The sequence below is a fragment of the Podarcis tiliguerta genome (genome assembly GCF_965153285.1).
Source record: "Podarcis tiliguerta genome assembly, chromosome: 8".
NCBI classification, from domain to species: Eukaryota; Metazoa; Chordata; class Lepidosauria; order Squamata; family Lacertidae; genus Podarcis; species Podarcis tiliguerta.
The window spans coordinates 78,053,472-78,078,556 of NC_139541.1; the positions used below are offsets into that span (position 1 = coordinate 78,053,472).

Consider the following 25,085-nt stretch of genomic DNA (forward strand, 5'->3'; position numbering starts at 1 on the left):
CCACAGATTCAGATATCCAAAGAGCCAGAGTTTGCCTACTTCCTCACTTGTGCTTGGCTGGTCAGTGGCAGCCATTTTTGGACAGAAACCGTGGGGAAAGGGAGTGGGGAGAGAGATTGGACAAATCTGTTTTTTGTTTTGCTTCCCTTTATCTGGTTGGCTGCAGCCATTTTAGGAACAAACCAGGAAATGTATTGAGGATGGCTAGCAGGATCTGCTGGTAACAAAGCATTGGTGGTGACTGTTGAAGGGCCTTGGGTTTACTTGTGTTTACAATGTTTATTCCCCAAGCCTTGTCGTTTTGCAATCTCCCATTGCCCTCACAACAGCCAACAATAACAAAGTACAGTATATAGAAAACATGCAAATATTTTGCTAACTACTGGTTTTTATGACACTACTTAATTTTGCTTCATTCCACACATAACAGCTGAACTCTATCCTCAGGTCAGGAAAAGAGCACCCATCCCTTTACACAACCAGCCAGGGCTTCCATTTTCCAAAGGATCACACAGGCCCATCTTGGGTCTTCACCATTTGGTTGACTTTGCTTCTGGGGCACACTTCTCCTGCTGAGTGGCAGAGACAAAAGAAAAGAAAAGCACAGAATGAAGTCAATGCCAGGTTATCACCAACCTAGGTGGGCTTATGGAAGACTGCCATAAAGGAATCGGGGTCCAAGCTTGCCCAACCATAAGGAGGCTGGGGTGACTGCTTATTGCTGTTGCAGTGCTCAATGCATATAGTATTAAAACTTGAGTAAAAGCAAAGTTTTTTATTTGTTTTTTTAAGGATAATTGCTCAGAACAAACCCAAAAAATCCTAAACTTTTGTTAGCCAGCAGAGGCAGTGACCTTTTAGTGTAAAATATGCCTTTGGCAATGACAAACCTAGACAGCATCTTAAAAAGCAGAGACATCACCTTGCCAACAAAGGTCCATATAGTTAAAGCTATGGTTTTCCCAGTAGTGATGTATGGAAGTGAGAGCTGGACCATCAAGAAGGCCGATCGCCGAAGAATTGATGCTTTTGAATTATGGCGCTGGAGGAGACTCTTGAGAGTCCCATGGACTACAAGAAGATCAAACCTACCCATTCTTAAGGAAATCAGCCCTGAGTGCTCACTGGAAGGACAGATCCTGAAGCTGAGGCTCCAATACATTGGCCACCTCATGAGAAGAGAAGACTCCCTGGAAAAGACCCTGATGTTGGGAAAGATGGAGGGCACAAGGAGAAGGGGACAACAGAAGACGAGATGGTTGGACAGTGTTCTTCTCGAAGCTTCCAGCATGAGTTTGACCAAACTGCGGGAGGCAGTGGAAGACAGGAATGCCTGGCGTGCTCTGGTCCATGGGGTCAAAAAGAGTCGGACACGAGTAAACGACTAAGCAACAACAACAACATGCCTTTGGGCATCATGGTAAAGCCCAAAGGTCTACAGGCTGTGTTAAGATGGAAGGCAGAGCTGCAATCTCAGTTAGGATACACTGTATTGGCTGGCAGGGGGGAGAAATCTGATTCAGTTTGCACTTACGAAGTGAACCTCCCTAATTCACAGTTTCCTAGGGAGTACGCAAACCAAAACACGGGCACCCTTTGAAAGTCACTTTTCCAAATATTGCAGTGTAGTTTCCAAGCCAAATAATGTGTACAAAGATGCATATAGTATATTTTTAAAAACAACAACACAAGAATGTGCATTCTATTAGGGGCAGTTGCTTTGGGGGGGGGGAACCCCATCAGGCAAAATTGTACACACATATGCATATCACAATAAATTCAATTAAACTGCTAATGAATCTTCATGAGGACTTTTTTAAAAAAATTATAAACTCATGTGCAGAATTGAGCTTACTGAAAAATCTTTACCAGTTCCATCCATTATTGGGAGAGAAGTACAGTACAAATAAACACAGGGGACTGACTTACTTTGTTATATGTGGTGTCACCAGAATCAGGAGGGCTGTAAGGGGGTGGAGCCTGCAACACAAAAATATAGATACCAGGGGATGAGAGCAGATGTTGAAACGTGCATGGCTTCAGATAGTGGGGACTAAGCTTTCGAAACCCAGCCCACTTGCATCATAAGTTTTCTTGTTTCAACTTTTCATCCCCAGAGCCCTGAAACTGCTATGCAGTCTCATCCATCTTTTCCAACTCTGTGCTGAATCACTTAAAAGCAGAAATCAGGCATTCTCCCAGAAATCATTAATATCCTGTCCAGAATTTTGCAGGTAAAAAGGTGAGGGCCTCCTCAAATTATTTTTGGGGAGCCTCATTTCTTTGACAAATGGCTGTTTCCCAGGTTAGATGCCCCATAAACCACACTGGCAAGTTTAAGCTAAGGACGAAAGACGAGAAAAACCAACTCACTTTAATCTCAGAAAATTCAAAGTGCTTCACTGAGACATCACCTTTGACCTCCAAGGTCTGGATTTGTTTGAAGGGAAGACGGTGCTTGTACTTCAAAAAGTGATTTCCATCGACATACACCTACAGGAAAAATTAAACAAGCAGTCCCTCATTCAGTTACCAGCTGGCAGGTACAAGAAGAAGGCTTCAGGTGTTTTAAAGACTACCAGGCGAAATACAATGTAAGTTCTCGTGGGATATAGCTTCTTAAAAAACCATCTTTAGCCAACTATCGCCCAGTCTCAAATCTTCCATTCTTGGGCAAGGTGATTGAGTGAGTGGTTGCTGAACAATTCCAGGCACGCCTGGAAGAAGCGGACCATTTGGATCCCTTCCAGTCTGGATTCAGGCCTCATCATGGGACTGAAACTGCCTTGGTCGCGCTGGTCGATGATCTCCAGCGGGCTAGGGACAAAGGTGAGAGCTGTTTCCTAGTTCTGCTGGATCTCTCAGCGGCGTTTGATACCATCGACCATAACATCCTTCTGGACCGTCTTGAGGGGCTGGGAGCTGGGGGCACTGTCATACAGTGGTTCCGCTCCTTCCTCCTGGGCCGTGTTCAGAAAGTGGTGTTGGGGGATGAGTGTTCAGACCCCTGGGCTCTTACTGGTGGGGTGCCTCAGGGTTCCGTCCTCTCCCCCATGCTTTTTAATATCTATATGAAGCCGCTGGGAGAGATCATCGGGGGTTTGGTCTGGGTATTCATCAGTATGCAGATGATACCCAGCTCTACCTCTATTTTTGAGAGCCAGTGTGGTGTAGTGGTTAAGAGCGGTAGTCACGTAATCTGGGTAACCGGGTTCGCATCTCCGCTCCTCCACATGCAGCTGCTGGGTGACCTTGGGCCAGTCACAGTCTCTCAGCCCCACTCACCTCACAGAGTGTTTGTTGTGGGGGAGGAAGGGAAAGGAGAATGTTAGCCGCTTTGAGACTCCTTAAAGGGAGTGAAAGGCGGGATATCAAATCCAAACTCTTCTTCTCTTCTATTTTAAATCAGAACCAGTGAAGGCGGTGAAGGTCCTATGTGAGTGTCTGGAGGCGGTTGGAGGATGGATGGCAGCTAACAGATTGAGGTTGAATCCTGACAAGACAGAAGTACAGTTTTGGGGGGACGGGGGGCAGGTGGATATGGGGGAGTCCCTGGTCCTGAATGGGGTAACTGTGCCCCTGAAGGACCAGGTGTGCAGCCTGGGAGTCATTTTGGACTCACAGCTGTCCATGGAGGTGCAGGTTAATTCTGTGTCCAGGGCAGTTGTCTACCAGCTCCATCTGGTACGCAGGATGAGACCCTACCTGCCCATGGACTATCTCACCGGAGTGGTGCATGCTCTAGTTATCTCCCGCTTGGACTACTGCAATGCGCTCTACGAGGGACTACCTTTGAAGGTGACCCAGAAATTGCAATTAATCCAGAATGCGGCAGCTGGGAGTGGTCACCAGGACCATATAACACCAGTCCTGAGAGATCTGCATTGGCTCCCAGTACGTTTCCGAGCACAATTCAAAGTGTTGGTGCTGACCTTTAAAGCCCTAAACGGCCTCGGCTCTGTATACCTAAAGGAGCATCTCCACCCCCATTGTTCTGCCCAGACACCGAGGGCCTTCTGGTGGTTCCTTCATTGAGAGAAGTGAGGTTACAGGGAACCAGGCAGAGGGCCTTCTTGGTAGTGGCGCCCGCCCTGTGGAACGCCCTCCCTTCAGATGGGAAGGAAATAAGCAGCTATCTTCTTTTTAAAAGACATATGAAGGCAGCCCTGTTTAGGGAATTTTTTAATATTTAATGCTGTATTGTTTTTAACACTTGATTGGAAGCCGCCCAGAATGGCTGGGGAAACTCAGCCAGATGGGCGATAAATAATAAATTATTATTATTATTATTATTATTATTATTATTATTATTATTATTATCATCATCTCCTCCTCAGCCTTTCCTTTTCCAGCTGACACTCCAGGTTGCTTGCTATCAAATGGAGTAACCTGCCTCACCAACCCAGTCCCACCGCACCTGATAGCAGCCACTCTCAACATCGATGGTCATCTCAAAACGATTGTTCTGCTTGAAAGGTGTGCTGGGGGCAATTTCCTCTTTCCCCCAAAAGACTTCGTCACTCTTCCAGAACTCCCAGAGCTGTTTTTCACTTTTCATCTGCGTGTTGCACACGACCACCGGCTTTGGCGTATCAAATCGCGGATTGAAGTGGAAGGCGATGTCGCCATTGGCGCACAGGAAATTCACTGCAAATCTGAAATGTGAGGAGGGTAGAAGCACTGTGAAGAAGGAGAGAGCGGGTGATTGCAGAGGGAAAGGAACTGGAAAGGCCAAGTTGACAAAGAAGCAGGAACAACAATACACATGTGGTGGGGTTGTGAGGAGATTAAGAAATTTTGGAGTGTAATACATGAGGAATTAAAGAAAATGTTGAAAACCCCAATTGTTAGAAAGCCAGAGGCATATCTCCTAGGCTTGATAGGGAAAGCTATACCGCAAGTGAAAAAAAAGAATTTTTCTATATGCAACTACGGCAGCCAGGGTAGTGATTGCTTCTAAATAGAAATCTCAAATCTTGCCCTCAAAAGACTGGTGGATTTGCAAATTAAATGAATATTTAAGTTACAGGGAACCAGGCAGAGGGCCTTCTCGGTAGTGGCACCCTCCCTGTGGAACGCCCTCCCACCAGATGTCAAAGAGAACAACAACTACCAGACTTTTAGAAGACATCTGAAGGCAGCCCTGTTTAGGGAAGCTTTTAATGTTTGATGTATTACAGTATTTTAATATTTTTTGGGAAGCCGCCCAGAGTGGCTGGGGAAGCCCAGCCAGATGGGCGGGGTATAAATAAATTATTATTATTATTATTATTATTATTATTATTATTATTATTAACTGGCAAAGCTAACCTCAATCGTAATATATCAGTCAAATCAAAAATTAAAAAAGGAATGGAAATGTTTCAAAGATTTAATGTTAAAATCTTGTACTAAGAAAGATATGCTAATATGCCTAGAATAGAAATGTAAAGTATATCCATGAATTGGAAAAGAGAAGAGATAAATTGGAAAAGAGAAGAGATAAAAGAAATACAAAGAATGATAAATTTGGAGAATGCAAAGATAAAGGTGGAAATAGAGATTCAAAGAAGTCGAATTGTGGCTGCGAGTAGGGGGGAGTATTATATGATAAGAACGTAATATTTGTTTTCAAAGTTTTGGGATTGTTTTCAATCTTTTTTTTTCCTTTTTTGTTGTTGTTTGGTTTTTTCTGTATTATTTAAACAAAAATAAATAAACATGCAAACCAAAAAAGAAAAAGCAAAGGCCACGTGGAGGGGAGAATTGGAGGAAGAGAGAAAGGCAAGGTTTGGAAAGGGCAGGATTCATGAAGGCTGACCAGAGGGAGCACAACTGGGACTCAGCAAAAGGAAGTGGGAACACCACAGCAAAGTTTAAACCACAGAGCCTAGGACTTGCCAGTCAGAAGGTCGGCGGTTCAAATCCCCGCGACGGGGTGAGCTCCCGTTGCTCGGTCCCTGCTCCTGCCAACCTAGCAGTTCGAAAGCACAAAGTGCAAGTAGATAAATAGGGTGGGAAGGTAAACGGCGTTTCTGTGCGCTGCTCTGGTTCGCCACATGCTGGCCACATGACCCGGAAGCTGTACGCCGGCTCCCTCGGCCAGTGAAGCGAGATGAGCGCCACAACCCCAGAGTCGGTCACAACTGGACCTAATGGTCAGGGGTCCCTTTACCTTTACCTATAGCATGCCCATTGATTATCCTCCCCGAGTCTTTTAAGCATGAATATAATTCTATCAAGGCATGTACTTGCCAGTGCTCTGAATTAACCCTCCAGCGAATAACAGGCTGAAGTTCGTTCCCAGATCCTTATCCCCAATTCCTGGTTCCTTGCTTGACAAAACAGAGAGCTGAGGGAACAGCTTGAATCAGGACTTCCGGTGCATGAGCCCCTGCAGTCCAATACACCTCTGTGATAAGATGCTCACTGGCTCTCAGCTGTAACAACGCAAAACCAGCAATATATATATATATATATATAATGGTTCTAGGGATTGCTTGTGCGTAAGTAGCCTTTACTCCTGGCTAGGTTGCATGGTTGAACCCTTGCTGACCAGACAGCCCTCTATTCCGTGGCTGCCTCAGTCGCTGGCAGAATCCGTCAGTAGGCGTTTCTTAAACCGCTTCCAACATAAAAGCTGCTTGACGCCCAGTCTCCTCCCCCGTTGCCTGTGCGAAAGCTTTTTGCGCAAGGTGGGTGTGGGCAAAGGAGCACTAGTCCCCTCTCCGCTGGTCTCCTGCGAAGTCCTGGAGCCACCTCTCCACTTCCTCTATCTCCTCCCCTTCTCCACTGGTGTTACGCTGATTTCCTTCCCCAGTGTATGGGCTATCCCTCCTCCTACTGGGGCCCTCTCCACCATCATCCAGGAGCCCTCTCACCTCCTCCTGCTCCGATGGCAGTTTCCTGACAATATATATATATATATTCCAGGGGAAGACATATTCATTAACATCCAAGTCTCAAGATTTGCTCTGGCCGCTGAGAAAACGCAAGCCAGGTTCCAAGAAACTTGGTGTGTGTTTGTGTGCTTCTGTTCTGTTGTAATATTTAACACTTTATAGCTTATTGAAGAGTTACAGTGTGTGATATGCATGTCATAGAATTCTATTTAATATTGATCCAGAGCAGAACCCCAATGTACAGTGAAATATACTCCAGGCTTAGTACATAACATATAGTTAGCAGAGTAAAAATTTAAACATGTTACAGGATTCCCTAAAAATAGACCAGAGTCTGTTAGTATTTCATCCAGCAGAGCTTTACTGCTACTGAAGGCAGATGAGCATAATGGTCACAAATCCAATACATTCAGGATTGGCACTGTCCCTAAGAAATCCAGTTGCACCAGACTTAACTTAAACGTATGATAACTTATGATAAGTCTAAACCTTAACACTATACAGTATACAGAACACCACACCAAAAGGAAAAGAGATAGAAAGAGAAAGTGAAAGTGAAGACCAGGCTCCTTCTGGCCCTACTTTTATAGTCAGCATGACCTTCACAGAAAGAGATAAGAGAACCAGTTTAAACTAGCTGTACTAGCTTCTCTGAAGTTAATAATCAAACATCATGAACCTTCTTGCTTGGTTCTTTCACACAGAGAAGCTTTCAAAATCCTCTTGAATTAATTAAAATAGGAAAGATCTCTACACATCAGATCAATACAGTGGTACCTCGGGTTACATACGCTTCAGGTTACAGACGCCGCTAACCCAGAAATAGTGCTTCAGGTTAAGAACTTTGCTTCAGGGTGAGAACAGACATCGTGCTCCGGTGGCACGGCGGCAGCGGGAGGCCCCATTAGCTAAAGTGGTGCTTCAGGTTAAGAACAGTTTCAGGTTAAGAACGGACCTCCGGAACGAATTAAATACTTAACCCGAGGTACCACTGTACTTTCTGCACCAAGAAAGGCAAACTGACAGTGCAAGGGGGTGTTATTAGTTTTCAGGGTGTGTGTGTGTGTGTGTGTGTGTGTGTGTGTGTGTGTGCTGAATACCTCAAAATGATTATTTAGCTCAGCCAGTAGAGCATGAGACTCTTAATCTCAGGGTTGTGGATTCGAGCCTCACACTGAACAAATATTCCTGCATTGCAGGGGGTAGACTAGATGACTCTTGTGGTCCCTTCCAACTCTACAGTTCTATGATACTTTTATTTGTTTGTTGTGTCTTTACTGTGGTGGTCTATTGCAACAACGAATGGCAATGAAATCATGTCCCACAGTAACACATTCAAATCAGCAACAAAGCTTTTCCAAAAAAAAATTTTATTTTATTTTAAATCAGCATTTCTTTATGGAGTACTATTTTTGTAAATTATTCCTAAATGAACTCAAGAAGATTCAACAGCAGAACACGGCAGCTTCACTACCCTGACAGACTGCATGCACCACCCCACATCCATGATTTTGGCCACAGTGGAAGAGATGGATTGGACAGGACAGTTTCCGAAAAACAAAGGGAATCAAATATGACCAGCAGGCTTTACAAACCTTTTTGTGTATGTTTCGACAAAGCCTTGGATAAAAAATCTCTTTCCCTCACTGAGGCCTTCAATATTGGTCCAAGCAGCAGCAATGGGAAAACTCTGTGGAGTGGGGAGAAAAGCACAAAAATAACATTCTCGATCCAATAGCCTCAAACTCAGCCTCAAAACCATCCCAACCGTCATGAAGAGAACTCGCATTTTAATGGAAACTGTTTATATCGGCTGCATTTTGAGAAGTCAACAACATGATTTTCCCACAAGGCAAAAGAGGAGCAGTGCTCTGCTAAGGAAAGGGGCATTAAATAGGGGGGGGGGGTGCCAGCTAAAACGAGGTGGTTAAGAGCCGATCCTTTCCTTAGGAGTGAACGGCATCACATGCCAAGAAAGATGCTGCCGCTTTTCCTGATGATGATAAAGCAACAGCTCAGTGCTGAGGATCAACAGCACATGTTAAGGCTGAACCAGAAGCACCACCCCACTCCCACATGAAGAAAGGGTGGTTTCCCCTCTGACATGCCCTTTCTCTGCACCCCACTCACCATCTTGGAGCTGGTTCGTCAGCTTTTCTTCTCACGTTCTCCTGGAGTGAAAGTGAAAGCAAAGCCTCAACTAGCAAACATCAAGCTTCCTCAGGAAAGGGGTGGGACGCAATTCTGGCAGCTCCTTTTGAGCAAAGTTCAGGCCACAGGGAGAATATTCTTGTGGGAGGGAGGGATGGGCCAGTCTGCCCATTTTGGTTTCTCTCGATTTTTCATTTTCCCAATCTTAAGTGTAGGTAAAGGTAAAGGGACCCCTGACCATTAGGTCCAGTCGTGGCCGACTCTGGGGTTGTGGCGCTCATCTCGCTTTATTGGCCGAGGGAGCCGGCGTACAGCTTCTGGGTCATGTGGCCAGCATGACTAAGCCGCTTCTGGCGAACCAGAGCAGCGCACGGAAACGCTGTTTACCTTCCCGCTGGAGCAGTACCTATTTATCTACTTGCACTTTGATGGGCTTTCGAACTGCTAGGTTGGCAGGAGCAGGGACCGAGCAACGGGAGCTCACCCCGTTGCGGGGATTCAAACCGCCGACCTTCTGATCGGCAAGTCCTAGGCTCTGTGGTTTAACCCACAGCACCACCTGCGTCCCTCTAATCTTAAGTATAGCTCTCCACATTTCCACATCAGTTGCTGTTTCTTTCCTGTGAAGCCCTATGAAAACTAATCAGCATTTTGGTGCGAATTTCTTGTAATATACCTTATAACACATTCATATGCAGTCACGCCTAATACAGTTGTGCCTTGGTTGTCGAACGGAATCCGTTTGACGTCCGAAAATGTTCGACAACCAAGATGCGGCTTCCAATTGGCTGCAGGAGCTTCCTGCACTAAAACGGAAGCCGAGTCGGACGTTTGGGATCCAAAGAATGTTTCCAAACCGGAACACTCACTTCCGGGTTTGTGGCGTTCGCAAGCCAAAACGTTTGATTTGCAAGGCGTTCAGAATCCAAGGTATGACTGTACACATATTTTTGCAAATTGATTTCCCCTAATACAACAGATTTCTGTATATTATTTTGATATGAGCGTTTTTATTTCCGCATTACCCCCTTATTCTTGTGCATATTATTTTGCTGCATTGCAAAATTCAGAGAAGTAGGTTCAAAAGGAGTCCTGTGTTTTGGTTCTCATATTGTTATGGGATGTGTGAATTAGGCGTGTTCATCTTTAAATGTAAACTGAGTCAAATTTCTTCACAATCCCTAGCAAAGGGCCCAAAAGCTGGCACAAGAGGACTATGGCCCGCTCTATCCTCTAGCCTTGAACCCTTGAGTGGAGGAGGCAAGGGAAGGAGAAAGTGACAGATCATCTGCAACAGTCCTGAGAGATCTGCATTGGCTCCCAGTACGTTTCCAAGCACAATTCAAAGTGTTGGTGCTGACCTTTAAAGCCCTAAACGGCCTCGGCCCAGTATACCTGAAGGAGCATCTCCACCCCCATCGTTCAGCCCGGATACTGAGGTCCAGCTCCAAGGGCCTTCTGGCAGTTCCCTCACTGCTAGAAGCCAAGTTGCAGGGAACCAGGCAGAGGGCCTTCTCGGTGGTGGCGCCCACCCTGTGGAACACCCTTCTGTTAGATGTCAAGGAAATAAACAACTAGCTGGCTTTTGGATGACATCTGAAGGCAGCCCTGTAATGGGAATTTTTTAAAATGTTTAATTATATAATAAATAAGTAGCTATCCTATTTTTAAAAGACATCTGAAGGCAGCCCTGTTCAGGGAAGTTTTTAATATTTAACGCTGTATTGTTTTTAATACTTGACTGGGAGCCGCCCAGAGTGGCTGGGGAAACTCAGCCAGATGGGCGGGGTATAAATAATAAATTATTATTATTATTATTATTATTATTATTATTATTATTATTATCATCAATCATCTTAAACATTGGGATTGGGAATACAAATTATCGAGCCATGATCAATTGACCACCATAAGGAGGAATTAGCCCAGGTGCAGGGAATCTTTTTCAGTCCGGGGGTGAGAGTCCCTTCTGGGCAAGTTTCTGGGGCTGAGCACATGCCAACGGTGGTCAGCGCCAGAGGCAAAAGTGCACAGAGCAGCAAATGTGAATTTTACCTTCACACAGCACACAAGAACATAAGGCAAGCCTGCTGAATCAGGCTATCTAGTCCAGCATCCTGTCTTCACATTGGCCAACCAGGTTCCTGGGAGAAACCCGAGGGATGTGAAACACATAGCAATCAAGTACAACATTCCTAGAATGGACATGCTAGTGGATGCTTTGTACCAGCCAGGAGTCTAACTTCCTGTTTCCTCCTGAGCTGGGACAAACTTCCTCTGCATGTGACTAGAGGCCTGTGTGAGAGAGACCTAATCCTCTTCCCCAGGAATACACCATCTTCTTTAGCTTCTCTCTCTTCTCCATTTTGTTTTCCTACATGTTAGCAGAAGTGACTGCCTGTCATCAGTCACTTGGGACTAAGTCCCTTATAGCAGTGTTCCCCAACCTTGGGCCTCCAGCTGTTTTTGGACTACAACTCCCATCATCCCTCGCTAGCAAGACCAGTGGTCAAGGATGATGGGAACTGTAGTCCAAAAACAGCTGGAGGCCCAAGGTTGGGGAACACAGCCTTATAGGATAGTTCCACATGTACATATACAGTAGTACCTCGGGTTACATATGCTTCAGGTTACAGACGCTTCAGGTTACAGACTCCGCTAACCCCGGACCTCGGGTTAAGAACTTTGCTTCAGGATGAGAACAGAAATTGTGCTCTGGCAGCGTGGCGGCAGCAAGAGGCCCCATTACCTAAAGCGGTGCTTCAGGTTAAGAACAGTTTCAGGTTAAGAACGGACCTCCGGAACGAATTAAGTACTTAACCTGAGGTACCACTGTACTTTTGTAACCTAAGTCTGCCTTCAGGTATCCAACTGTGAACTGAATGATTGTGAGTAAACTAGTTTTATGTTGACTTTAATAAGATTGCCGTGTCTATTTGAGACGGGATCTTACCAGGAATCTTATATTGAGAGGCTCAGACGAGCCTGCAACAAGCTAACCGCTGTGTGTTTAAAGGGGAATGTTTAAACTCTGCTAAGCCATAGAACTTGCTAACACAAGTTAGGAAGGATATCATTAAACAATATATCCTCTCCTGCCTCCCTGAACATTCCCACAAAACCGACACGCAGGAGTCAGGACTCAAGCAGAAGGGTGTTCTCCCTTCCTGTGCAGTGGCGTCGCAACGGGGGGGGGGTGCACCCTAGGTGCCATGTCTGGGGGGGTGACAAGGCACCCTGCGGGGGCTTGTGGCACCACAAGCAGCCACCGTGCCGCCACAGCCGCATGTGGAGGGTCCTCCGTTTGCAGCTGCAGCCGTGAGCAGAGGATCCTGGCACCGGCGGCAAACCGCTATGTACAGTGCATGTGCAGCGTCACACACATGCACTGTACGTTACAATGCCGCACAGGCACTGTACATAGCAGTTTGCCAGCGGCGGCGCTTGAGTGCCATATGGACAGCGGTGGGATTCCTCTGCCACCGCTACAATCGCAAACAGAGGATCCTACAGCGCTGGAGCGGCGGCGCTGGCAAACTGCTATGTACAGCGCATGTGCGGCGCTGCTACATACAGCACATGCGTGTGACGCCGCACATGTGCAGTACATAGTGGATTGCCACACCGGGTGTCACGGCGCCTTCGTTTGCCCCTGTTCCTGTGACTTCCAGCAATTCAGAAGCACCCCCTCCTTTGGGAATCCTCACAGAACTCTAGCCCAATGGTTGGCATTAATTTGATTTTGAATTGATTTTAAAATGAATTGATTTTAGAATGCTGTGTTACTTTTATTGTTGTTAGCTGTTCTGAGCCCGGCTTCGGCTGGGGAGGGTGGGATATAAATAAAATTTTTATTTTATTATTATTATTATTATCACTGCCTCCAACTGTGGAGGTGGAGCATAGCCATAAGCCATTGGTTGCATACCCTCCAACATTCCTCATATGAAAATAGAGACATTGCTCACTCCTCACCCCAACTGACCCTCCTCGAACCCCCATTGCCGTGCCCCCTCCCCCACAGAGCATTTCCTATCATATGAAGGGTGAATACCACCCCCCCCTTCACCAGCACACCCCCACCCTCCACCGTCCGCAGAAAACCCATCAATCCTGGTTTCATTTTATTCTTTGGTAGATTGACAACAAGAAAAACACACCCCGATAAATAAATTTTAGAAAGGGGCAAGATTAGATGTTGACGTACAAAGCATTTTTAAATAAAAAAAAATTCAAGACTTCTTTTTCTCCGCTCCCCCTTTCTTCCCACCCAGGCCAGCCCTGCCCTCTGCCTGCCCCTCAGAGCCAGTGCCTCATGTGGGGCTGGGCCTTGGCAGCGGCAGAGAAAGGCTGGGAAGGAACACCTTGCCCCTGGCAAGTGCTGGACACACAACAGTTTGCCCTGGCTTTTGAAACTTGAGGTGTTTATTTTTCAGACCCTACCTTATTTCTGTGACTGCAAGTTTTTTTTTGAAAAAGTTTTAAACATTGTGTTTTAATGTTGTAATGCGCCCCAGAACCTTAGGGTGAAGGATGGGTAGCTAATAATAACAATGGGTTCAGTTTCTCTGTGGATTGCTGTTTCCATGTGCACATTTGTGTTCCCTCATCCATACATGGGTACTTTAAATTTTATGCCTCCAAAATCTCAATGTTTCCCATTCCCACTAGTGGGTGGTGTGCTTCGTGAAATATATTTGGATTGTCTGTTGCTGTCCCCTCCCCTAAATCTTTGCTCACCATAACTTCTAGAAACCTCAGATCCATTATGGGCATGCCTGCAAGTATTTGTTGATTTTATTTTTTTAAGGAGAGGACTGATCTGTTGCAAAAGATATTTTCTTGGAGCAATAATGGTTTCTCTTCCTACTGTTCACAGACTCTTCAGAATCCATATACAAGAGGCCATGAAAGCTCAGACTCATTTTTATATACTAGCCAAAAATATTTCTTCCACAAACATTAAGTTGCATTCTCTTTTATTTTATTGTAAGTAGACAAGGTATAGCAATTTATAATCCTTTTTAAAAATAAATTTGTTTTGTGTTCAGCGTCGTCTTCCTAAGCATTGTCTTCTCTTTTCCCCTCTTTTTGTTTTGTTCCTGTAAAAAAAACAAACCACACACAATTTTAAAAATGCAAATGAGTTTCCGGCACCACAGGTATTCCCCATTCATCACAGTCCAACAAAGTGGTCCAGAATGATACTGTGACTGATTGCATCAACCACCACCAAGAGATCCAGGAGATTCATCAGGGTCTCAGCTTCCCTTGTCTTCCAGGGAAGATCATCCACTGGAGTAAGGAGAACCAATGTTGTGTTGGTTGCCATACCTCCAGAATTTCCTGGACATACTCAGTATTCAGTCCTCATAAACAGCATCTGGGCAGGAAAATCTGGCCACATGGCAGCCATGCTGGTAGTGTGTCCGGGTTTCCACTTTTTGAAATATGGCAACCCTATTGTTGTACCCGCTACACGTTTTGAACTACAACTCCCAACAGCCCCAGCAAGCCTGGCCAATGTAGAGAATTATGGGAGTTGTAGTCCAAAACATCTGGAAGGCATTACATTGGCTACCCCTGCCCTACAGCAACCAAAGCAGTTTAAGATTTCAAAATTAGGATAGACATCACAACGGAACAGATCCAAATAACCTGCCTTCATCCAAGCGTACGTGGAAGTCACATTGTCCTTATACATCAGATTTGGCCAGGGTCAAATGATTTGAAACAGTAGTATCAGTAGGACTAAGGTGTTCCTTTAAGAGAGGTCTGACTGACAATTACAGACTTTCCTCTTCCAACAAGCCTTTTAAATTGAGTTCGCTCCCAGTCTGCATCTGTATTGGAATTATGTTTGTTATGTACTGAGTTGAATAGGATCCAAACTGCAGCAGTCTGATTGGTCCTAGAACAATAGGATTCAGAATGCATCAGTCTGATTGGTCCTAGAACAATGCAGCAGTCTGATTGGTTGGCAGGAACCACCCAATCATGCTCCAGATATAAGTGAATCCACAACCTGATTGGCTTACAGTAGAATTCCAGAATTAGCCAATCATGTGCAGCCCATTGTGTAAATAATGTATATAAAGCAGATACTTTGAGGGGACTTTCATTCCTCCTCACCACTATGAGCTGAATAAAGAGCATGAAATCACTCTGCGACTCTGAGTATATTTCAATGTTCAACATGTTTTTATTGCTTTATCACTTGTTGCTTTGCAAATCTGTCTCCTTTGGGAGGAAGGGTGGGAGATATCGATGTAATAAATAAATAAACTTGCCCAACAACAGCTCCTTTAAGATTAGATTGCCTCATTTCAAAGGACTTCTCTTTAACTGACAAACGGCTGTTTTCCTTACCGTAAGCAAGAGAAACCACGTTGACAAGTTCTAAACGGGGAAGGATAAGAGGCTGTAAAAACCTGCCACTCACCCTAAGAGACCCTCTGCAAGTTGACATCCCCTTTGATCTCCAGAGCCCGGGCGCTAAAAAAGGGAATGCGGTGGACGTATTTCAGGAAGTCTTTACTATTGACAGTTACCTAGGGAAAGAATAGAACAAGAAAGTGACAGCACAGGCAGATTTAGGGCAGCATGACTGGTACCTCCACATAGGGTGTCGAGTGATTGTCATCTAAGACAATCTCTGAGGGATGTGTGGAGGACGGTGACATGAGAATGGGCCTTTTCGGTGATGGCTCCCTGCTTGTGGAATGCTCTCCCTAGGGAGGCCTGCCAGGCAGTATCATTATACAGTGGTACCTCGGTTTAAGAACAGCCCTGTTTACAAACTATTCGGTATACGAACTCCACAAAACCGGAAGTAGTGTCCCGGTTAGCAAACTTTACCTCGGTCTAAGAATGGAAGCCGAACGGTAGAAGGGCACCAGTGGCGGGAGGTCTCATTAGGGAAAGCGTGCCTCGGTTTAAGAACAGCTTTGGTTGAAGAATGGACTTCCGGAACGAATTAAGTTCGTAAACTGAGGTACCACTGTATATCTTTATGCAACAAAAAAATTTTCACCCAGGCTTTTACATGTAAATTTGGAGGGTTTCAGGCATTTGTTGTCTCTTTTTAGTGGGTGAGATGTGTTAATCCTGCGAAAAAGCTACTAATTAGTAGAAATAATAATAACTATCATAATAATGACTACCACTAGGAGTCAGTAAAGTTGCTTTGATACAGGAGTGAGAGGTCTCATCGCCTAGCTCCTATTAGCAGCCTCGCCACGATTTTTTTCAGCTAGCTGCTGCCTCTGAACTGTCTTCAAAGGCAGCCACACATGGCCAGATTCTCTCTGTCCAAGAGAAATCGTAGTTAGGAAGCCAGTCTCAGAAATGCTTCATGCCTCAGAGGCTATTTGCACCTCCAGTGACAAAGATGAGTTCACTAGGAAGGTGAATTCATACTTTGAAACATACTGTACTTTAGATAGGAGAGGGAAACGTGCCTTATCTAATATATTAACATCAGGGGCTGTGTGTTTTCCGGAAACAAGGTAGCTCAGAGCATGTTTGCATTTGGTCATCCTTGAGAGTATTTGGGGATGCGAAAGAATAGAGGGAGAAGCAAACTCAGAAGCTTTATGCTCATCTATGTTCTTGAGAGTCCCATGGACTGCAAGAAGATCAAGCCTATCCAATCTGAAGGAAATCAGCCCTGAGTGCTCACTGGAAGGACAGATCCTGAAGCTGAGGCTCCAATACTTCGGCCACCTCATTGGAAAAACTTGTAAGAACTCACATTAGGTAGTCAAAAAACAGTAGTTTAAACAAAATGTTTATAAAAAAAAAAAGATAATTACTTAACGTTTAGCTTCTATCCACTGAAGTCAAAATAAAAAGTATAAAGAGATGGTGTTCTAGGTGTGCCCTTTGAGAAATTTGGTTTTGGCAACTGCAAAACAACATCTTTGAAATCAGCGCTTGCCTTATCTTCTACAATGGGGAAAACAAAAATACAAGATCCTGTTTTCCCCCCTGAGATATGACACTTGATAATCGGTCATATTATATTTAGAAATGACTTTGGCCATGTAGTAAACAACAGTTTTTTTTCTTTTCAAATTTCATGAGTAGGAAAACAGTTTTGAGATTTCATGCAAACTTGTATATTGGGGCACTATTGTACACTAGTGGGGCACTTTTATACGTATCAATGTACCTCGTGTCTTAGTGTATCAAAGTGCCCCAACAGACATTTTCAGAAAACTAACAATTATTAATAAAACCACTGAAGTTATTTAAAAATCACGTGTAATTCTGATTACTGAGTGGGAGAACTTACCTTTGGTGTTTTTAAATCTTAATTAAACGACGTAAAACAGCATTGGAAAACTTTTACATTTCACATAATTTTTTAGTTGGCCTCACTAAAAACACACCTACTCTCATCAAACACCAACAGCGAACTGGCAGGCGACGCAGTCGCAACTGTCGTACTCACACGTGTATAGACACGTTTTAGTGTTGTCACGACACAAATAACATTTCTCGATATTGAAATATTATTGGTATATCAACGTGCCCCTTGCATCAATGTGCCCCACCTCCCCCTACACTATTCTGGCCACAGCAGACGCATAAAGAAATAGATTAAGTGCTTTTTGGGGGTATATCATCATCTGTTATAGCCAATAGAAAGGCTTCGGGGGTTTTAGGGAAGGTAAATTTAAAGATCCTTTTAAGTTCCACATAAACCATGTCCCAATAATCTTTAGCAAATTTGCACGACCACCACATAGGTCATTCCCATGAAGGTGTTCACATCCACATCTCTAAAGGGCATGATGAAAAGACATACCACTGCAATTTCTTCTGAATGTCTAAATGCAGGGCTTATTTTTCAATCGGAACTCGCCAGAACCCAGCATCTCTCAAGAGGGCGCCATTGCCATTCTAAGAGAACGAGGGAGACGTTCATGGTGAGTTCTGGCACCTCTTTTTCTAGAAAAATAGCACTGCCTAAATATAAAGCCGGGACATGGGTGGTGCTGTGGGTTAAACCACAGAGCCTAGGACTTGCCGGTCAGAAGGTCGGCAGTTCGAATCCCCGCGATGGAGTGAGCTCCCGTTGCTCGATCCCTGCTCCTGCCCACCTAGCAGTTCGAAAGCACAAAGTGCAAGTAGATAAATAGGTACCACTCCAGCGGGAAGGTAAACAGCATTTCCATGTGCTGCTCTGGTTCGCTGGAAGCGGCTTAGTCATGCTGCCCACATGACCCAGAAGCTGTATGCTGGCTCCCTCGGCCAATAAAGCGAGATGAGTGCCGCCACCCCAGAGTGGGTCACGACTGGACCTAATGGTCAGGAGCCACTTTACCACTTTACTTTATTAAACATAAAGCTCCCCGTTACAGAAAAAGTAAAGCCATTTTGAGACACGAGAATTAAAAGCCCACAGGCACCGCGCCGCCTTCCTGCTGCCCCCCCCCCGAGCTTGTGGGGCTGATGTGGGGGAAAGCAGCGCTGCCAGCCTCAAAACCAGGTCGGGGAGCAGCGCAGAGGCGGCGCACCGCCTTCCCGCTGCCCCCCGAGCTTGTGGGGCTGACACCACCTTTGTACAGCCTTCGTAGCCTCCACAGGGCAGCGCACCCCAATGCGGAGGCTTTGCGCAGCTAACCCCAAGCTACAACAGCGAGACAGAGCGCTGCGCAGCGCTGGGTCTCCCTGTTCTGGCTTTGGGCTTAGCCGCACAGCCTGCATTCACTCTATAGTACGCGCACACACATTTCCCCTTAATTTTTGGAGGGGAAAAAGTGTGTCCTATAGAGCGAAAAATACGGTGGGTTCCACTCCAGCGGGAAGGTAAACGGCATTTCCGGTTTGCCAGAAGCGGCTTAGTCATGCTGGCCACATGACCCGGAAGCTGTACGCCGGCTCCCTCAGCCAATAAAGCGAGATGAGCGCCGCAACCCCAGAGTCGGTCACGACTGGACCTAATGGTCAGGGTCCCTTTACCACTTTACTTTACTAAACATAAAGCCATCTTGCCCGTTACAGAAAAAGTAAAGCCATCTTGAGCCACGAGAATTAAAAGCCCACAGACCATGAGAAGACTGTTTGATGAAGAATAGATATGCCCCACTTGCAGCCTCACCCTGTAGCAGTCGCTCATGACATCGATGATCATCATAAAAGTGGCCCCTGCCTCGAAAGGAATGGGCCAGCGTTCCTCTTTTCCCCAGCCTCCGTTTTGCTTCGTATTGCAGACCACCTCGTTTTCATTCATCCGCGGGTTGAAGTGGAAGACAATGTCGCCATTCTCACCCAACAGATTTACAGTGAACGCAAACCTGAAATGCGATATTGACACTGATGTTGCGCAGGAGGAGATGGTACTGAAGGGAAAGGTGGGGTGAGGGGGGTTAATAGCGGAGGGGTAGTGGGAGAAAGGGGTAGTTTGAGGCTGAATTAAGAAAGGATCAGTGGCGTAGCGTGGGTTGTCAGCACCCGGGGCAAGGCAAGTAATTTGCGCCCCCTAACCCGGGGCAAGGCAAGTAATTTGCGCCCCCTAACCCGGGGCAAGGCAAGTAATTTGCGCCCCCCCCCCCGCTGCACTGTCCCTCCTCCAGATAGTCCCTCGCTCTCTCTCCGCACCACAACGCACGCCTGGCACCCTCCCCTCCACAGTGGGCGGCGACCCGGCGGCTCGGATCGGATTCGCACAGCCAACACTGCAGTGAGAGAGAGCGAGTGAGCCAGGTAGGGGCAGAGAGCTGCGAGTGGGAGAGCACCCCCCCCCAGATGTTGCGCCCGGTGCGGCCGGACCCCCTGCACCCCCCACGCTACGCCACTGGAAAGGATGTCCTGAAACTCACCTTAGAACGATAGAATCGAAGTTGTAAGGGACCCTGAGGATCATCTAGTCCAACCCCTTGAAATGCAGGAATATGCAAATGTCCCATATGGGGATCAAATCAGCAACCTTGGCATTATCAGTGCCATGCTCTAACCAACTCAGCTACCCAGACTTTGGGATAGAAAGCTTATTAAATACATACTGGTGTATATAGTGCTAGGGAAACTGCTTAACGCAAAGATGGCTGTAGTTTTCACCTCCTTAAAATGTGTAGCATTTCAATGCACACACAAGTATCTGCTTAAAAGAAAAGGGTGGTGAAATATACTCGGATTCGAGAGTGGATTTCATGTTCTTTATTCCCCTCCTAGTGGTGAGGAGGAATGGAAGTTCCCCCACAATATCTGCTTTATATGCATTATTCACACAATGGGCTGCACGTGATTGGCTAATTCCGGGATTCTCCTGTAGGCCAATCAGGTTGTGGATTCACTTCCACCTGGAGCTGGATTGGGTGGCTCCTGCGGACCAGTCATACTGCTGCATTGTTCTAGGACCAATCAGACTGCTGCATTCTGAATCCTATTGTTCTAGGACCAATCAGACTGCTGCATTTTGGATCCCATTCAACTCAGTGCATAACAGGTGGGGAGGTTTGCTCACCCCGAGGGCTACATTTGCTTTCTGGACAACCTTCTGAGTGCCGCCACCCCAGTGGCGGGCAGGGCCAGAGGCAAAATGGAGGAAGGAGTTGTACTATAATTTTATCTGTTGCGCAGCAGATTAGTTTCTCCATCAGCCTTCACCACCTGGTGTCCCCCAGATGTTGTTGGATAGCACCGGGTTGCTGAAGGCTGCCCTACATCCACTCACCCATCCATCCCCATCCTTTACCCAGGGAAGCAAAAAATGCATGATCAGAGTTTGAGGGCCAATTCCAGCCAGGCAAAAACACTCTGGATATGAAGCAGGGCCAGTGAACAATGTGGCCTGTGGGGAGCTCCAAGGGCCAAATACAGAGGCCTGGAGGGCCGCATCCGGACCCCAGGTCTGAGTCCCCCATACTAAATTGTCATAGGGTGGGTGTTGTGATCAGTGGCGTAGCGTGGGGGGTGCAGGGGGGGCCCGGCCGCACCGGGCGCAACATCTGGGGGGGGGCGCGCTCGCACTCGCAGCTCTCTGCCCCTACCTGGCTCACTCACTCTCTCTCACTGCAGTGCTGGCTGTGCGAATCCGATCCAAGCCGCCGGGTCCCCGCCCACTGTGGAGGGGAGGGTGCCAGGCGTGCGGTGCAGTGCGAAGAGAGAGCGAGGGACTATCTGGGGGAGGGACAGTGCAGCGGGGGGGGGCGCAAATTACTTGCCTTGCCCCGGGTGCTGACAACCCACGCTACGCCACTGGTTGTGATGTGTAGCCAGCGCCAAAAAAAAAAGGTGACTTTTTAACAGCTGCACAGAAGAAAGAATTCTGGCAAGTGGGATTTGTCCTGAAGGGGTAGAAAAAGTTGTGACAAGTATTGACACCCTGCAAGGGAACATTGGGCAGGGAGCAGCTATAGAATAAACTCTAGCTTTCTTTTAAAAATAACAGCTTGTGATAGCAGTCATTATTGAAAGAAGGTTGTGACCGGTTCAGGCTTTTTAGTCCCAGTACTTTCCTCAGGAAGACCCAAATTTCACTGCTGAATCGGAGCAACTGGCAATAGGGTTTTTGGGGGATTGCCATTTGCTCCAATTCACTTGGGTTTTCCCAGGTAAAACATAGGTTTCCCCCGGGAAAACCCGAGGACACAGCAAACTAACACTCGAACACAGAGCTGGAAAGCCTGAGCAGTTGCCTCGAAAGCATGAAATCAAAGGTGAGTGTGAATGAGCCCTCTGTGTTGCTCATAGTATCTTTTCTATGTGTCAAAAAGTCAAAATATAGTCTCAAGAGTTAATCTCGGTGTGGTAGAGGGTTTGGGCTCCCTAAGATAACTTTTGCCTGTTGTCTTTGTCCATGGAGTTTTCTTGGCAGGGATACTGGAGTGGCTTGCCGGTTCCTGCCTGCTCCAGGTGGATCAAGTTTGGTCAAAACTCTCCACTATGACCTGTCCATCTTGGGTGGCCCTGCATGGCATAGCTCATAGCTTCTCTGAGTTATTCAAGCCCCTTCACCACGGCAAGGCAGTGATCCATGAAGGGCATCACTTCATTCCCAGTAGTCATGTATGGAAGTGAGAGCTGGACCATAAAGAAGGCTGATCGCCGAAGAATTGATGCTTTTGAATTATGGTGCTGGAGGAGACTCTTGAGAGTCCCATGGACTGCAAGAAGATCAAACCTATCCATTCTGAAGGAAATCAGCCCTGAGTGCTCACTGGAAGGACAGATCCTGAAGCTGAGGCTCCAAGACTTTGGCCACCTCATGAGAAGAGAAGACTCCCTGGAAAAGACCCTGATGTTGGGAAAGATGGAGGACACAAGAAGAAGGGGACGACAGAGGACGAGATGGTTGGACAGTGTTCTCAAAGCTACCAGCATGAGTTTGACCAAACTGTGGGAGGCAGTGGAAGACAGGAGTGCCTGGCGTGCTCTGGTCCATGGGGTCACAAAGAGTCAGACACGACTAAACAACAACAAGAAGAAGAAGATAACTTTCTGACTTCAGCCTGGGAAATTCTTTAGCAATAGGAGAAAGATTTTGGGAGGGGAAAGGGCATTTGTTGAGGGAGGGAGGGCATGGGAGGCAAAGAGGAGGCACACAGGGAGACAAACCCTTTTGCGGAATGCAGGACCTGGCCGATGATGCAAATCGACATCCCCCCACGCAAGGGCGTGTGAAAGTATTGCAGAAAGGGAACACCCTGTGGAGCAGAAAAGCAAAAATCATCACTTCCTTGTGAATGAACTATACATTCATCATCATCATCTATTATAAATCTCTACTGGAAGTAAAGGTGACCCCTGACCATTAGGTCCAGTCGTGTCCGACTCTGGGGTTGCAGCGCTCATCTCGCTTTATTGGCCAAAGGAGCCGGCGTACAGCTTCCAGGTCATGTGGCCAGCATGACTAAGCCGCTTCTGGCGAACCAGAGCAGCGCACGGAAACGCCGTTTACCTTCCCGCCAGAGCAGTACCTATTTATCTACTTGCACTTTGATGTGCTTTCGAACTGCTAGGTTGGCAGGAGCAGGGACCGAGCAACGGGAGCTCACCCCTTGCGGGGATTCGAACCGCCGACCTTCTGATCAGCAAGACCTAGGCTCTGTGGTTTAACCCACAGCACCCCTACTGGAAGTAGTTAAGTTTTAAAAATCAGGAGGCTGCTTCTCAAATATGCACACTTGGTCCTAGAGTTGGGGACACCCTAGGCAACAGAGACCTTAACTTGGGGATAAACTTGAAGCCTTCAGCTGGGGTAGCAAGGGTTAATTCCTCCTCCTTGCCCACGCAGTCCCAAAAATTATCAGGCCTTCCAGCTAATGTTATTCTATTGGCTTTGGGGGTGGAGGGAGCCCAGCATGTTAAATGCAGAGATGCATTTAACACATAGCTGTCAACGTTTCCCTTTTTTTAAAGGGAAATTCCCTTATTCCGAATAGGATTCCTCGCAAGAAAAGGGAAAAGTTGACAGCTATGATTTAACATCCTCCTCTGATTTGGAGTGGAGGAAGGAATGTGAGCCACATCGCTGCTGAGGTTAACTGGAAGTCAGAGGTTAGGATTTGCCATCTGGAATAACTTCCTGGTGGTAAGAGCTTTTTGATAGTGGAACGGACGCACTCAGAAGGTGATGGACTCTCATTCCTTGGAGGTTTTTAAGCAGAGGTTGCCTGGCCATCTGCCATGGGTGCTTCAGTTGAGATTTCTGCATTGCGGGGGTTGGACTAGATGACCCTCAGGGTCGCTTCCAGCTGAACCATTCTGTTATCTTAGCTTTCCCTTCTCCACCCCCTTTACTGTGCCTTGAACAGCAGCCTGGCAGACAAAATATTTAAGGAGGCAAGCTTTCCCCATCACCCAATTCCATGCCATAAACCCTGCTGGGATCCTTTGCAGATGACCGCAGTGCCTGGAGACAGACAGTCAGGTCATGTATCCACAGCAGTGATTAGAGCAGGAATGACCAATAAAACAAAACAAAAAAAAACAGGCATTGTAACTCTTCAGCCATTTGACTGTTCCCCCAATGGCACTTTCCTCCATTGTCCCGCCAGGCAGATGGATGACAACTTCAATTCCATGCCAAAGCTCTGCCTACTTAGTTTCTGCATTTCCTATAAGTTTGAATCTGATCCTAGTTGCAGGTCGCCATTCCACCTGCAAGCTTGGTCAGGTTGCCTGCAAAAACTCTGCTGCGAAGGAGGCAGGAAAAGGACTGTAAATCTGCTTGGCCACTTCTGACCACCTGATTTTTTTTTGATTTTTTTTTAAAATAATATTTATTAGAAGTTTAATAGTTACAGAAAGAAAAAGGGGGGAAAACAATAAAAAATTTAACAAACAATACATCAAAAAGAAAAAGAAAAACAAAAAAAATACATCAAAACAACAAGAAAAACAAAAACATTTAAAAACACATCCAATTTCCATATCTTTACCTTTCATGTACTTGTTTCATCGACCTCCTCACACCTCCCTTTTTTGTATTCTAGTTCAATTTAGCTATTTCAGCAAATCCTTTCCATCTTTCTCAATCTTTTTTTGTTCTATAATTTATCTTAACACAATCTAAATTTTCCACTTTAGCCCATTAACAATCAGTTTTTGCTTTATTCTTTATAACATTTCTGCTAAAACCATGTAACTTCATTCCAGCATTCTTCTAACATTCATTAATTTTGCAGTATTTCTGTAAATATACTTTAATTTTTTTCCAATCTTCTTCCATCGACTCTTCTCCCTGGTCTCGGATTCTGCCAGTCATTTCCGCCAATTCCATATAGTCCATCAGCTTCATCTGCCCACTTCTGACCACCTGATTTACAGATCTGCCTCACCGTACGAGATGCATGCTGTTACTTAGAAAGCTCCAGCCCACGCCACCCTTCTTCCCATTGCAATCCCAAAAGCTTTCATCTCTCAAACATCTTATTTCTATACTCACTGGATGCAAAATAGGTGAGGAGAAAGCCATCTTATAGCGCCTGCTGGAACCGACCGAATGACCCTCCACCTTTTTCTGCCCTCCAAAAACGCAACGAAAGGAGATGCTTATATAGAATTAAGTTTCATTTCCTCAGGAAGCAAAGCGTGTGAAAG

General features: G+C 46.1%; 2 protein-coding genes and 1 long non-coding RNA gene across 3 annotated transcripts; all 3 read right to left on the bottom strand.

Annotated features, from left to right (window-relative positions):
• Positions 1-187: 187 nt before the first annotated feature.
• Positions 188-9,550, bottom strand: LOC310684749 (galectin-5-like). Its single transcript, XM_083456265.1, has 6 exons — positions 9,012-9,550; positions 8,477-8,571; positions 4,418-4,655; positions 2,374-2,493; positions 1,930-1,980; positions 188-572 (listed from the first exon to the last, which is right to left on the bottom strand). Exons 1-6 carry the CDS (start codon positions 9,012-9,014, stop codon positions 531-533), a joined length of 549 nt encoding a protein of 182 aa, XP_083312391.1. The 5' UTR covers positions 9,015-9,550; the 3' UTR covers positions 188-530.
• Positions 9,551-13,994: 4,444 nt separating this feature from the next.
• Positions 13,995-25,069, bottom strand: LOC310684781 (galectin-9-like). The gene is made up of 5 exons (XM_083456367.1): positions 24,931-25,069; positions 22,599-22,687; positions 19,141-19,336; positions 15,475-15,583; positions 13,995-14,134 (listed from the first exon to the last, which is right to left on the bottom strand). Exons 1-4 carry the CDS (start codon positions 24,958-24,960, stop codon positions 15,476-15,478), a joined length of 423 nt encoding a protein of 140 aa, XP_083312493.1. The 5' UTR covers positions 24,961-25,069; the 3' UTR covers positions 13,995-14,134; position 15,475.
• LOC310684950 lies at positions 17,021-18,408 on the bottom strand. The gene is made up of 2 exons (XR_014514999.1): positions 17,980-18,408; positions 17,021-17,067 (listed from the first exon to the last, which is right to left on the bottom strand). It is a non-coding gene; the product is annotated as an uncharacterized lncRNA (long non-coding RNA).
• Positions 25,070-25,085: the final 16 nt, after the last annotated feature.